General features: G+C 43.4%; 1 protein-coding gene across 2 annotated transcripts in view; it reads left to right on the top strand.

Moving 5' to 3' along the window:
• Positions 1–12,417: 12,417 nt before the first annotated feature.
• Positions 12,418–15,797, top strand: part of DNAAF1 (dynein axonemal assembly factor 1) — a 41,809-nt gene continuing 38,429 nt past the window's right edge. The window contains exons 1-2 of one of the 2 annotated variants that reach the window (XM_072117621.1): positions 12,418–12,771; positions 14,651–14,735. In XM_072117621.1, coding sequence (XP_071973722.1) covers positions 12,544–12,771; positions 14,651–14,735 — 313 coding nt within the window. In that variant the 5' untranslated portion in view covers positions 12,418–12,543. The remainder of the gene's footprint in view (positions 12,772–14,650; positions 14,736–15,797) is intronic. The other variant, XM_072117622.1, reaches the window with a different exon arrangement.

Below are 15,797 nucleotides of genomic sequence, written 5' to 3'. Positions count from 1 at the left end.
ATTCCTTCCTCGTGATCCCCAGGGATAAGGTTGATCAGACACATAAAGTAAAGGTAGAGAATCCCAAAGAATTCTGAAGGTCTGAGAGAGAAGCACCTAGATGACAACGTTCATATAGATACAGTGGGGGCACCAAGGGGGGTCCCATATGAGTACAAGGCCCACAATCAGATATGGGCAGGTCTAGAGTCCATTATTCCCCAGAGAGCTATGAGCAAAGATGTTGATTGGGTTAACTGGTTGTATTGTAATCAACAGAGATTTGTGATTGTATCCGAGATGCTTCCCAGAACCGCACGGCTTTGGACATGATCCTTGCTGAGAAGGGAGGAGTCTGTAAGATGGTGGGAGTGGCTTGTTGCATATACATCCCAGATGACATCGCCCCCTATGGATCCATTACCCATGCTCGTGAAGAGATTGAATGACTGTCGAGGGAACTCAAGAGAAACTCAGGGGTGGACACTTTGTCCTTCACTTTGTGGTTGGGGGATTGGAAGGGTTTCCTTTAAGTAGGGGTGATATTGGGGATTGTGATTTTGCTCTCGTCACTTATTGCGTGCTGTGTGGTCCTCATCATCAAGTCCACCATGTCCCAGATGGCCGTCCAGGTGGTAAGAACCACGACAGGAGAAGTGCCCGGAGCGGAGGATACCATCTTGTTGAAGAACCAGCCTGTTAATAAACCCATAAACTATGGAAACACAATGATGTAATTTGAGTATGCAGGCCTGTAACCCCCGAGTGACTGGCCTCCAGGGGATCTGGTGAAGAGTTAACAAGTCCAGCAGGTAAGGGCTTAGCCTACCTGTATGTACCTGGAGTTTGAGGAGGTCACTCTGGACAACAGTTACAGGCCATGCAAAGCTCAAAAGGGGGGAAATGTTAAAGATATTACACTGGACTCAGACGCCATCTTACATACTGTCGGACATTTTAAAGATTCAGCATTATTTCACATAACTTTGTGTACTGATAACTGAAGTTTGGGTTTGGTCACTCAGCACACAAAGGCTTAGTGTTCGCTAGCACCACCTAGTGGAAGGTATCCAGGAGGACATCTGGACATTTGGTTTATGTGAAGTTTCAGTATTTGCATGTAGCCAATAGTATTAGACTCCTTTGTGTACTTACATCCAATGGTGTTACATTTCCTGGGTGAGAACACCCAATTATAGTTGTTGCTTTCCTAATTACACGCCTTATGTAAAGTGCCTTATGGTTTTCTATAAATGTCAGTACCTCAATAAACTCATCAGTCTTGTTGCTAACTTCCTGCAAGGACAGGTCTTGTCTTTTCATTCAGGTTAGTCAATTCCAGCGCTGGACACAGACTCATTTAATTTGAAAGTCACCTTACAATGATTAGGGGTTTGAGCCCCAGATAAAATCTATAAGAGCTGTCATAAGGAATATCCTTGGGGAGGAGGAAGTAGGCTCAACCTCAAAGAGGGCCCGGATTGAGGGAATGATTACTAATACCTCTTTCTTCGGAGTTAAGTGTTCCGGTTTATGGGAGCCCAGGAGGGATTTCTTCTCCTGGCTTGCCTGTTGTCAAGTTTTTGGATGATGGGGATGTGAGAAATTTAGAGTTGGTCAGTCATTTCTCGCTCTGAGAATGATTAGGAGAATAGGTTCCAGATTTTGAAGAGCAGCTATTCTTAATATCCTCAAAAGGTTATAGTGTTGATATTATTTGCCTGCAGGAGTGCTATTTCAATATTTCCCCTAGGGATGAGTGATGCTACTGGTCTGTGGGTGGGAATAGAAGTGCAAGCGTAGCTATTTTAACCCCTTTACGCTCCGTGGCGGATATATCCGCCACGGAGCGCAGTGACTTAGCGCTCAGTGGCGGATATATCCGCCATGGCGCTTATGCCGGCTCGGATCAGAGCCGAACCGGCATCGGGAAACACGGGGTGCCGGCTGTAACTAATAGCCGGCACCCCAGTGTAACACCCGCGGTCGGAGTGACCGCGGCATCTAACATGTCTCTGGGGGGTCTTTCCCCCACGATCGGCCCCCCCCAACCGTTTTCGGGGGGCACCGATCGCTGCTATGGAAGTGCTGGGGTCCGATCAAATGGTGGAGGATTACCTGTCCACACATCTCCTGGCACTTCCTGTTCAATTTGTGGATAGGAAAATAGGACACATGGTCAGAACTGCCCTGCCCTGCAGCTTGTGTGCTCAGCACAGCTGGTGGTGTCAACACCAAGAAGAGGATCCACTTGTCTAAAACCAACGAGGACATCCCAACATTTATAAATATAAACAAACAATCATTTTGCCAGTGTCTGAATAATTTCTGTATTCCTGGAACGTCAACTACAACTTTTTGCAATATAACATTCCCGACCCTTCAATTTCACATTTTTGAGTTCTGCATTCCTGGACCTTGAAATTCACATTTTTCAACTCCGTATTGATGGAACAAATTTGGTTCTAATGGTTCCATAACTAACATAAAAGTAAGTGGTACAGGGTGCACCCCTTACTAGTGCCATTTGAGAAAAATACTTAGAGGCATAACCTCCTGTTGGCACATTCTTCCTGTGGGGCTTTATTATACACATCACCATCAGTATGTATGTAAATGGAACTGCTTAGTATGAAAGTCTGTCAGAGATTTTAAATCTTCTACTATGATCATTTATATCATCCATGGAAGAAACGTGCGCATTATCTCCGACTAGGCTGTGGTCAATTCACACACCAAAAAAGCCCAACGTAGAAGAAAGGCACTCACCCTTGTCTTCATAGTATCATAGTATATAAGGCTGGAAAAATTCCATCCTTTAAGAATTAAACAAATGTTTATTCCCCATAACCCATGATATTTTTGCTCTCCAGAAAGGCATCCAGGCCCCTCTTGAACATGTACCTAAAGTCCGCCATAACAACCTCCTGCAGCAGAGAGTTCCATAGTCTCACTGCTCTTACATAAAGAACCTATGTCTATAACGATAGTAGAACCGCCTCTCCTCTAGAAGTAGAGGATGCCCCCTTGTCCTGGGCCTACGTATAAAAATTCTAGTCCCCACCCCCCTAATAATCCTGGTTGCTCTCCTCTGCACCCGTTCCAGTTTTATACCCGTGTCCTTTTTATACTATGGTGCCCAAAACTGTTCACAATATACTATGTCCTTATCATGAGAATCTATAATGATCGGTGATTTGTCTATCTTAGTGTTTTTTGTTAGGCCGTGCTGTACATCTTCCTGTTGAAATTCCAAAGAGAATTTACATCATCCTCATCATGCCATCCACCAGGGGATTTTCCTGGGTAAAGACAGTTAAGAAGGCGACTTTCAGTAGATTGGCCCTTTCCTCATCTCCTTCCACCATGACCCCCAGGTTATTCCTCAGAGGACTCACGCTCTCCTTTTTTAGCTTTTTATCATTTATATAAGTTGGGATAGTTTTTGCTCTCCTTGGCAATATTTCTCTGTCTCTAGTAAAGTTTAATACAAAATCAATGACACTGTGGTCACAATCACCCAGGTTCCCCCCAAAATGTAATTTTGATACCGTCAGGTCTGTTCGTTAGGATAACGTCCAGCAGTGCTTCACCCTCCCCCCCTCTCTTGGTGGCTCCAGGACTAGTTGCAACAGGTAATTGTCTTTTGTTGTTGACAAAAACATGCTACCTTTGAAGGACCTGCAGTTTTCTGCCCCCCAGTCAATATTGGGGTAACTGAAATCCCCCATGATAAGTACTTCCCCATGCTTTAAAGTCACATCCATTTGACTTATCAGCAGTTCCTGAAATCCTGTTGATAGCTGAGCACCACCTATGCTGTCCGGCTACTGAGGCCTCATATCTTAGGACGCCTCCGAAGGCATACGACTACTGGCACTCTATTGGAACTGGATTGTGCCCAGTATTTCCTTTGGTTGTGTACTTCCCAGTAATCTGTCAACACGATCCGCAACATGCCGAACCTGAGCACCCAGCAAACAACACACTGGGGCTCATTTACTTCCCCCGTCCAGTCACGATCCAGCGGCGTGTTCTCCGACGAGGATTCAGGTCCATGTGCCCGATGTCCACCAGGTGTCGCTGCTGCGCCGAGGTCTGCCGGAGTTCACCTTCTCCTCGGTGCATGTAAGTGTGTGTCAAGCGAAACAAATTCTTTTTTAAATACCACGTTTTTTCCGAATACGTCGGGTTTTCCGACGGCCACACCCCCAATTTCCGTCGCGTGTAAGCAGGCGCGGATGCGACACAATCTGATCGCGTGCGCCAAAGGCGCGTCCGCCTTTTACATGTTACCCAACTAGCTGCCCACTCACTCTGCACCTCCATACTTCCATCCCCACACCCATCTTCCCCCAGAGAGTTTGTGCTGCACCAGCAGCAAACTTCGCTCCATATTGTCAATTGCTCTCAGCCTTGAAACTTGCTCATTTTGATCCAGAACCTAAACTTCCAGATGAGCAATTTTCACACATTCCACACAGCAGTATGCCCCCTCAGGGTGATGCCACACATGGCATTTTTGGTCCGTTTTTCCCAATTATCTTAATAAATAAATAGGTTGTAAGCAGCCAAATGCATGGTAAACAGCCCAAAACGGACTGAAAACGGATGTTTTAAAACGGACCAGAAACGCCATGTGTGGCATCACCCTCAAACGGTTGTTCAAGGAAAGCATACATGGCACAGGATGTACACTTTGTAGCACTGCCACTTATGATGTCCATTGTACTAATGGGGAATACAATAGAAAATATGGAAGAAAAGAATTGACAGAAAAAGTACCCCAAACAAAAACATCAGTTACCTGCTAAGGTCCCTCAAACTGAAGTCCTTTAACCCTAAGGCTACATTCACACGAACGTATGGGGGACGTATATACGCCCCCATACACTTCAATGGCCTCATGGCACAGTACTGGAGTGGTACGGTGCCGCATACGTGCGGCACCATTCCGTAGCCGGAGAAAGATAGGACATGTCCTATCTTTCAACAGAATTCGGCGCCGTATATTCCTATGGTGATGAGCGCTTTAGTATTTTTTGGTTGACTGAGCTGGTTGTGGGCTTATGTTTTGCGTAAGCAGTTGTTCTTTTCAGTGGTATTATTTTGGTGCTTGTAACTTTTTTGGATCACTTTTTAGAACATTTTTGGACAGCAATTTGATTAAAAAAATGTAGATTTTTGGCAAGTTTTTTGCTTTTTTTTTTTTTACAGCGTTCACCGAGCGGGTCCAGTTATGAGTATGATTTATTGTACAGATTGTTACGGATGCACCGATACCAACTAAGTGTGGTTTTCTTGTGGTTTAGATTTTTTGTACTTTATTACTTGTGTATAGGGAATTGTGGTGCTTGGGGGGACTTTCACTTTTTTTATTATTTAATTTTATTTAAAAAAAACTTTGAACTTTTTTTTTTAACTTTGACTGACATGTAAGCTTGAACAAGGGATCTTTTGATCAATGACATCATATTCTTTGAGTATGTGTGTAGTGCGGCATTCCATTTTTCATCAAATTTCTCTTCTCCCAAATCTTCAGCTGGATTGTTAATCAGTTTGAGACCTTTAGGTACTATATCGTTTTTTTATATAATGGTTAAGGGTTTTGATTTCCCACATGTGTTTTAGTCTTTTACATATGAAATTTTCCAATAATATATTCTTTTCGGATATGTTTTCAGATTCTTGTCTTTCTATAGGCTGGAAGCTTCATCAGGTGTTTCAATAGAAACTGCCAAAAAATCCATACTAGAAAAAATATAAGATAGAATATAATGTAGAAATGTTCGTATCGCCTGATATAAAAGGGTGCTGAAAAACAGGAGACACAACCTAGAAAAAGCAGAAAACATTGTATCAGCACTGAAACCTTAAAGGGTTAAGTTTCTTATATGTACTCAGCACATCAAAAAATGCAGCATTTCAGACATAAGTCCAACCTGTCTCTATGAGGGCGGTTCAATAAGCACCTGTATTAAAAATGAAGACACAATTTTTTCCTACATTTTTTTTTTATTTTTCAACATAATCTCCTTTTAGAAAGATACACTTCTACCAAGATTCCTGACATTTTTTTAACCCCTCCAAAAAATAGGATGTCTTGAACTCTCCAAAATACGCCTCTGTCTCGGCAATGACTTCCTCATTTGAGCTAAAAAAAAATTCCCGCAAGCCATTTCTTCATGTTAGGGAACAAGAAAAAGTCGCAGGGAGGCCAATCAGGTGGAAACGGGGGGTGTGGGAGCACTTCATAACGCAATTCATGCAGATTGGCGGCGACAACTCCGGATGAATGTGCTGGTGTTATCATGTTGAAACAGAACCATCTTTTTTGCCAAAAGTGGCCGTGTCTCCTTCAATTTTTTGTCGAAGCAGTTCAATAACTCACTCTAATATTGTCTAGTGATCGTTGAGGTGAGGATGACACTGTTCGCATTTCAAAGAATCGTCGCCATGACCTTTCCGACCCATGGGACCGTCTTCGCCTTCTTTGGAGCAAATTCACAGAGAGAAATCCATTGTTTTGATTGTTGCTTCGTTTCTGGTGTGTAATGGACAAAGCGGATCTCGCTTAAATTGCTCCAAACACTGCTTTGAAGTTAACAGCTGTATCCGCTTGTTGTCCACCATGAGCAATCACGGTACCCATTGGGCCGACAATTTTTTTATCGCCAACTTATCATGTAAAATATTAATTGCTGTTTCGGTCGACACACCTACTTGCTACTTTGATCAGAGAGTATCATGTCGTGGTGTTTTTGAATGATTTCCTCGGTAACCACTTCTGCCGGGGGTCCTGGTCACTCCTCATCAAAAACGGATGTTCGCCCATGTTTAAATTCATTGAACCAATATCTAACTGTGGTTAGATAAACAAAAAGCGAACTACTGAACGATACTGCTCTTTTTCCATCATAGCGAAAATCACAAAACAAGTCTTACTCAAATGGCTGCCTAATCCAAACTAACCAATCAATCAGTCTGCAATTTGTTTTGTTGTCGTTTGATAGATGCCAGCACGCAACGATAACACCAACTTACCTCAGGCGCCCTCTGACGTCAAATACGGGTACTTATTGAACCGCCCTCGTATAAGTTCTGCTGTACACAATTTCAGTTGCCCCTAGATCCGACCCTGTAACTTCAGACTTAGGGTCAGGAGCCATCTTGCTTTTTGTGTGAGATCGTGCAGATGAGATTTCTGTGTCTTTTGCCTGTAGCCACGCCCCCTGCAGTCCTATCACGGAGATCACACTGGCACATACAATGATTCACTTCCTGGCAGGAGATTGTGAGGAGAGACAAACTGCAGGCTACAAGCTACAAGGAGATAAGTGATCCGGGGAAAGGGGGAGGTAGCCACATATCTGTGAGACTGAGTTCAGAGATGAAGCAGTGCTGACTCTGTAATAAGCACCCAATGGATCTCATGATCTCTGATGTGTCTCATCTCTCTCTCTATGTTTCAGTGTGTTAGTACAATATAAGATGAATATTTGTTTACACCTGTAACCTGATAATCTAACCAGATTGACACCTTACAAAAACTAGATGGGTCATAATGTGTCAGCTAGGGAGGTCCCGCCCACACCTTGGGATTTTGCACTGAGCAGCATAGAGAGTGATAGGAGCTAAAACAGCAATAACACTGAGTAAAATGATCTTTATTGTGTAAAAATCACTAGGGGATTGAGTGTGAGAATTTTCTTTCGTGAGAAAACCCCTTTAATATCTGGGTGTACAACAGAAAATTAGTAGATCTGGTGCAAGCTTGTGTCCGGGTGTCAAACAGACTGCAAACTAAAGAAATAATAGGTAGAAATGCTGAGTACTATTTTACTACTACCAATAAATCAAATCTACATAAAAAATTAAAATGCTCAGGTCTCATCAGATTTATGATCATATAAATTCTAGAAACCTCCATAATATAGCATAGAATAGATAAATAATTGTGTGCACATGCTAAAAGGAAAAAAGTTAAAAAACAGTCCGGATTCATGGAAATAAAATCTGTTTCTCAGACTGGGCTTGTGGTATCCTGACATTGTAGGGCCCTAATGTCAGTCATACTAAATAGGAGGATCAAAGATTGATAAAAAGATGATACAAAGTCAAAAATGCTCCAAGTTTTGAAATAGTTCAGAATTGAGGATTACTTTATATTGCAGTGTATCCCAAATAAAAAATATACATTTGAAGCTACTCCCAAAAAATTGTTGTACAGGAGGTTTTAATTTTTGTAAATGTATGAAAACATTAGCGTCACCCAGATCCAGTCTGCAACTTATTTCCTCATAGAAGCCAATCAGATTAGTCTGACAGGACCGATCTCTTATAAACCCATGCTGACGCTGGGTTATAAGGTTATGTACAGTGAGATACTCCAGGATAGCATCTCGAACAAACCCCTCAAATATTTTCCCCACCACAGAAGTTAGACTCACAGGTCTGAAGTTTCCAGGATCGCTTTTTGATCCTTTGTTGTATATTGGTACCACATTTGCTATGCACCAGTCCTGTGGAACATAACCAGTCTTCAAATATTAAAAATAACACTATCACGGTACATTGTTCATGTAGAACCTGGGGGTGTATGTCACCTGGCCCTGGTGATTTATCTATCTTACTGGTTGCGAGGCGGCGTAGTACCTCTTCCTGGGTAAAACATTGACATTCCAAAGAGAATTTACATCATTCCTCATTGTGTCTTCCACCAGGGGATTTTCCTGGGTAAAGACAGTCAAGAAGGCGACATTCAATAGATTGGCCCTTTCCTCATCTCCTTCCACCATGACCCCCATGTTATTCCTAAGATTGCCTAAACTCTACATTTTTTGTTTCTTATCACTTTTATCACTTATTTTCTATTTTTGCAGCCTTTATCTGCTTTTTGCAGGATTTATTTTTCTCTCTATAATCGTGTAATGCCTCATTGTCACCTTTGCGTTTTAGCACCTTAAACACCTTATCTTTCTCGCTTATTGCTTTCCTTACAAGACTAGTTAGCCACATTGGCTTTTTCTTGTATTCCCTTATGGTATGTGTTACTCACAGTACTTTTTTGTCTTTGAGAACATTAAGGATTATTTTCTAAGGGCGCGAATCGCAATTTTTCGTCGGGTTTCCTGAATATTACCGATTTGCGCAGTTTTTCCCTGAATTGCCCCGGGTTTTTGGTGCACGTGTTCAGATTGTGGCACATTGGTGCCGACATGCATGCAACGGAAATCGGGGGATGGGGGGGGGGGGGTGCCCGTCGGGAAACCTGATGGATTCGGAAAAAAATTAGGTTTAAAAAAAAAAAAATGTGTCGCTTGACACACACTTACCCAGGATAGGATGGTGAACTCTGGCGGACCTCGGCGGAGCAGCGACACCTGGTGGACATCGGGTGTACTACCTTAGTGAATTGCCAGAAGACAAGAAATCCTCGACGGAAAACACGCCGCTGGATCGCGACAGGACCGGGTAAGTAAATGTGCCCCAATGTCCCAGTTTATGTCTATAAGGTCTTCCTTTAGTTGCTGAAAATTTTCCCTCCTTAAGTTTAGAGTGTTCGTTGCCCCTCCACTATTACCCTTAGTAAAGCGTAATACAAAATCAATGATATTATGATCACTATTCCCCCTAACCTGTAATTTTCATACCCTGTCAGGTCTATCGGTTAGGATAAGGTCCAGCAGTGCACCCCCTCTTGTTGGCTCCAGGACTAGTTGCGACAAGTAATTGTTTTTGTTGTCGACAAAAATCTGCTACCTTCTGCCCCCAGTCAATATCTGGGTAATTGAAATCCCCCATGATAAGTTCTTCACTATGCTTTGAAGTTGCATCCATTTCACTTATCAGCATTTCCTCTGCTGCCTCCATTATATTTGGAGCCTTATAACAAACCCCTAGTAATATTTAATTTTTTTTCCCTCCCCTTATCTCCACACATAGAGTCTCCACATTTTCATTTGCGTCACCGATGTCATCTCGCAGGACAGGCTTGAGGCAAGATTTCACATATAAAGAAACCCCTCCACCTTTTTTAATTACACAATCATTTCTAAAAAAAGACTATAACCATCCATAGTAACAGCCCAGTCATAGCTACTGTCCAGCCATGTCTCGCTGATACCCACTATATCATATTTGAGTTCCAGTTCCTCCATTTTGTTTGTGAGGCTTCTGGCATTTGTGTACATACACTTTCTATGGTGTTCCCTGTTCCTTTTGTTCTTATTCAACAATCTTATCCCAGCCCTTCTTCCTCCCCTATAGACTATGACTCTTCCCAGATCCCTATCTACACTGTACAAGTGTAGTTGCCCCCCCCCCCCCAAGTCTCTAGTTTAAACACTCCTCCAACCTTCTAGCCATTTTTCTCCCAAAACAGCTGCACCCTCCCCATTCCTACACCAACTTTTATTTACCTCCCTGATCCCCCGCTGCCTTTCTGTTATGGCCCGTGGTACGGGTAGTATTTCACAGAAAACTACCTTTGAGGTCCTTGCCCTGAGCTTATGGCCTAAATCCCTGAAATCATTTTAAGGACCTTCCACCTACCTCTTACTTTGTCGTTAGTGCCAATGTCGACCATGACTGGTGGATCCTCACCATCCCCTCCCAGTAATCTGTCAACCTGATCCACAACATGATGAACCCGAGCACCCAGCAAACAACACACTGTTCGGTATGCACGGTCTTTGTGACGGATTGCCCAGTTTGTTCCCCTAATAATCGAATCTCCCATTACCAACACCTCTCTGACCTTGCCTGTGCTCCCATTACCCTTCTTACTGGAGCAGACAGTCCCCTGGTTGCTTGAGGCCATATCTTGCTGCAGCATTACTAACCCAGAGCTGATATCCCCCTCATCCACCAGCCTGGCAAACTTATTGGGGTACACACAATCAGGACTAGGGTCCCTGCAACTCTTTCCTCTACCCCACCTTCTACATGTTACCCAGCTAGCTGCCCCCTCACTCTGCACCTCCATACTTCCATCCCCACACCCATCTTCCCCAGAGTTTGTGCTCCAGGAGCAGCAAACTTCGCTCCATATTGTCTATTGCTCTCAGCCTTGATACTTGCTCATTTAGATCCAGATGAGCAATTTTAACACATCCCACACAGCAGTATTCCCCCTCGAACGGCTGTTCAAGGAAAGCATATATGGCACAGGATGCACACTGTGTAATATTTCCACTTATGAAGTCCACCGTGCTAATGGAGAATACAATAGAAATACGGAATAAAAGAAAAATTCACAGTAAAGTAACCCAAAACTACAGCTGGAGCTGAGGCCACACGGTGCGGCTAAGGCACGCCACAGTAGCCTCTTTGATCCTCCTACCCAGACATCTTCAGCGCACAGCTACAAGGAGGTCCGTGCACTCGTCCCAGAAGCCGGAGTTCTGCACATATGCATATGCGCGCACAGAACATAGACGAAGTGGGGAGCCCTCCCCCTCCAACACATTCACTACCCACAGCTAATGCTGTGACTCTTTGACTCATGCTTGCCACTATATGACCTGTAACTTATACCAGGGATCTGACTTGTGTACCTGTTATGTTTCATGACTCATATTTGTAGGCACATGGTCGTACATTGATCCTTGGTAGTGATTTTTTATATGTTAGTGGCTTGTTTGTTTTGTGGACATATGTACAATCCTATTCATTTACTTTGGGGTAGTGTAGGTCCTCTTTTTTTCCTTTAAGATCGCAGGGAATAGGAAGCTTAAAAAAAGAGCAGATGCTGCCAGAGGGGGCACACACCAGTATGTCAGTGTGCTTGGTTTACAATCCTTCATCCTGGTGGTGGATTCCCTTTAATGGGGAAAAGGAGAGGGGTTTCTCTGGAGCATCCACTGCAAGAGTTGAGCATGCTGAGACATTCCCACATGCTTAAAGGGGCTGTCCAGGTGTACATGTATCTTAATATGGCTGCGGGGTGGCTTTATGAATAATAAACAGCAGATGCTCCCGTTCAGCTGCGGCACTGCCCCTCTGTTTGGATCAGTTTGAGGCGCTGTGGTCGGGACGGCACCACCTGTATACAGAGAGCCAGCAATATCAAGCGGCGCCGAATGGGAGGGCGGAGAGAATAAGGTCTTCATTTGTTTTACAGCTCCTCCGGCCGTATATAAAAAAAATGTATTCCCGGACAATCCCTTTAAAAAAGACCTGCACATTAAGAAGATATTTTAGCACCGAGATGTATCTGAACAAGGGACTCGCTACCGCGGGAGATATATGCAGCTGGAGCGGAGACTCGAGGTGCCATCTCCTTTGTGCCGACACAATGCGGGACACGCCGCTTTCTAGCGGTCTCTCTCGGGTATAAATACTCCAACTGACTCAACAAGTGAGTGTACAAATCTACACTACTATCAACAAGTGAGCAACATCTCCGATCTTCAAATGCGCGGGTAGCCTAAGAGCAACGTCACTTCCGGAGGGAGGAGCTAGAAGGCTATCCTTCACCATGCCGTTACCAAGGAAGATGACGTTACTAAGGAAGACGCTTCGGGTCCGCAGTGGCGGATGGGATAGGTGCAGGTAGTTTCCATGGTTACGGAGGACGCGCTGACTCTTGCAGACAGTTTCGGGGACCTCACTGCTCGGTGTTCGTTGCTGCGCAGCTGCTCAGGATCACAAAGCTTTGTGTGTGTGACATGCAGCCGACAGCAGCACAGGGATCTGATGCAGAGCAGCGGGTGGAAGAGGTCAGCAGCCTGGAGAAGCACTGCTACGGGGGCCCACAGGAGACACGTGCAGGAGACGGGCCGCTGCCCGGTAAGTGACAATGACTCCCGCATACACCAATCATATGATCGCTTCCCTTTTCAAGTCTCTTTTCAAAAATGGATAAGATATTATCTCAATTATTAGTTATATCCAATATGCACATTATGAATGAGGTCGCGCATCATGCACGTGTGTGGGGTTATTCGGGGAGTATAGAAACTTAGAATATACAACGAAATGCTAAACCATCAAAATATACAAATATTATCAAATGTTCTTTAGAATAAAATGCGTAAGAAAAAAATGTAAATAAAATAAACTCAAACACATAGAGCCTAAAAAAAGGATGGAAAACAAACCACTGAAAGAGGATGCACTACATCTACTGCTCACTGAGTGGCAGTGTAATACAATCTATTAATTTGTGCAGTAAAACAGTGTGAGCAGGTCACGGGGCAGGTAATGGGCTAAGAAATGATCAAGTAGCATAAATTTACGTTATTAAATAGTTACCATCCACCTAGCTGTAGCAAGTGCACAGGCGTGTGGTAGGAAAACCTGCGCAATCTGTCACCAGACACAATTTGAAAACTGAGTTTCTAATCTTTAATCTAATGCTATGATTATAGGTACTATAGAACTCAATATATAGGTGTCTAAATGAACGTTCCCCCTCCAGCCTCTCAGCCTGACTAATTTTTTCCTGAGATGAGTCATTCCCATATATTGGGCCTTTTTATTACCCACAACTGTGCTCGTGATATCAGAATAACTCTTTCCTTGCCATGCATTTATGGAAATTTGAGCAATTTTTGGACTTTTGACGTATACAAATAAAACTAAAATTACAAAATATAGAATTATATCCGATAAAACCATATACTTTCTGAATGCAGACACATGTACCATTTTCAAAATTGCATTAAGGAGTTTATAGATATAAGAACCTTCATGTAATTTTGATTCAAAGTGTAACATTTTATAAAAATTGCAAACTATGTACCCCAAACAGAAAATAATTTGTTTCACACCTCCTATATGTATTATATGAACATGTGTAGAGTTAATAGATACCACATAGTCATATGTGCACATGTATAACATGTCAGAAAATCACGAAAACTGAAATGATCAAAAATCTGCTCATCATTTATAAATGACAGTGCTGTCTTTGCATCTCATCAGTACAATGTCGGGAACTGGTTTAGCTGAGTGAGAGGCTATTGACAAGGGTCGGGAAGTAAGAGCTCTCCTTACAGATACATATAAAGACGTGTGGAGACTTACATCCATTGATAATCTATTGGGGGATTTTGGGAAATATGCAAAAACATTTTCACGGATGAGATAAGGAAAACAAGTGTGCTCTCTGATTGTTCATGTTATCCCTTTCCAAAAATTAGCAACGGATAATGTCAATCACAATTCTGGTGATCTGGAGTCGAGATTGTGATTTGCAATTGAAGATCGCACCCCCAAATTTCACTTTACGCATTAATATTTCCGGTGCTTAGAAACATAATTCTGATCTCAAATGAAAGAGGAGATTCTAGGTCTCACCAAGGTATGGCTGCCAGAAGCTAGGATACACCTTGTGAGGACGTACTGGATAAGTTCCTTGGTGATAAGAGGGTTAAGTCTACATGCAGGTGAAGATCAATTTTGGAGGTGTTAGCCATAGCTTTAACAGCTAGCAAACATCCCCATTTGCTTTTATGGGTTCATGCACATGGCAGTGTGTAACTGCTGAGCCACAAAAGACTTGTGGGGAAAGTCCAACTGTCACAGCTGCTGGAGGGCATTGGGCTTTTTGTTTGGACGACACCTTTAGGGTGCCAAATGAGATAGATGGAAGAAAGGTTTACTGGAATAAAACATCTTCATTTTGTAAAAAGTGTATAATTTGTTTATTTCTCATTGCTTAAAGCTGAAACCCAAGACCATACAGAAACTAGGGATGACAAGCAATTCACCTGCTCTACAAGTTCTAAAGAAAAAGACAGTGGCCCCAGGTAACTCTGAACACACAACAAACCCACGCACACCTTTCTGAAGAAAATGTCCTAAAAATACCTGAAATATTTTACTACGGTGATTGATAGATTTACTGTGTTTTCTCTCTGAAACCATATCAAATTTGTGAATTGAGTTTAGTTCAGATGTTAGAAACTAGAATTAGTGATTGTTATAATGTGAATATACTCAGGGCCATATCAGGGATACCTATTTACTGGGGGGGCAGTGTGCTGGCTACATATATACTGGGGGGGCAGTGTGCTAGCTACCTATATACTGGGGGGACAGTGTGCTGGCTACCTATATCCCTGGGGGACAGTGTGCTGGCTACCTATATCCCGGGGGGGCAGTGTGCTGGCTACCTATATACTGGGGGGGCAGTGTGCTGGATACCTATATACTGGGGGGTCAGTGTGCTGGCTACCTATATACTGGGGGGGCAGTGTACTGGCTACATATATACTGGGGGGCAGTGTGCTGGCTACCTATATCCCGGGGGGGCAGTGTGCTGGCTACCTATATCCCGGGGGGCAGTGTGCTGGCTACCTATATCCCGGGGGGCAGTGTGCTGGCTACCTATTTACTGGAGGGCATTGTGCTGGCTACCTATATATTGGGGGCATTGTGCTGGCTACCTATATATTGGGGGCAATGTGCTGGCTACCTATATGTTGGGGGACAGTGTGCTGGCTACCTATATGTTGGGGGACAGTGTGCTGGCTACCTATATATTGGGGGACAGTGTGCTGGCTACCTATATATTGGGGGGCTGTGTGCTCACTACCTATATATTGGGGGGCTGTGTGCTGGCTGCCAATTTACTTGGGGGCAGTGTTCTGGCTATCTATATACTGGGGGAAGTGAGCTGGTATGTAAATTAGAGGGCTCTGTACACATGTAAAATCAATTGGGATACTGTATATATGTACAGCAGATACAGATAGTATTCAGACCCCTTTACATTTTTCACTCCTTGTTTCATTACAGCCAAATGGTAAGATTTATTTTTGCACATTAATGTACACACTGCACCCATCTTCCCAGAAAAAGCTAAAATG

Source organism: Engystomops pustulosus, chromosome 7 (assembly GCF_040894005.1).
Source record: "Engystomops pustulosus chromosome 7, aEngPut4.maternal, whole genome shotgun sequence".
NCBI lineage: Eukaryota > Metazoa > Chordata > Amphibia > Anura > Leptodactylidae > Engystomops > Engystomops pustulosus.
This window is presented reverse-complemented; position numbering and strand designations above follow the sequence as displayed.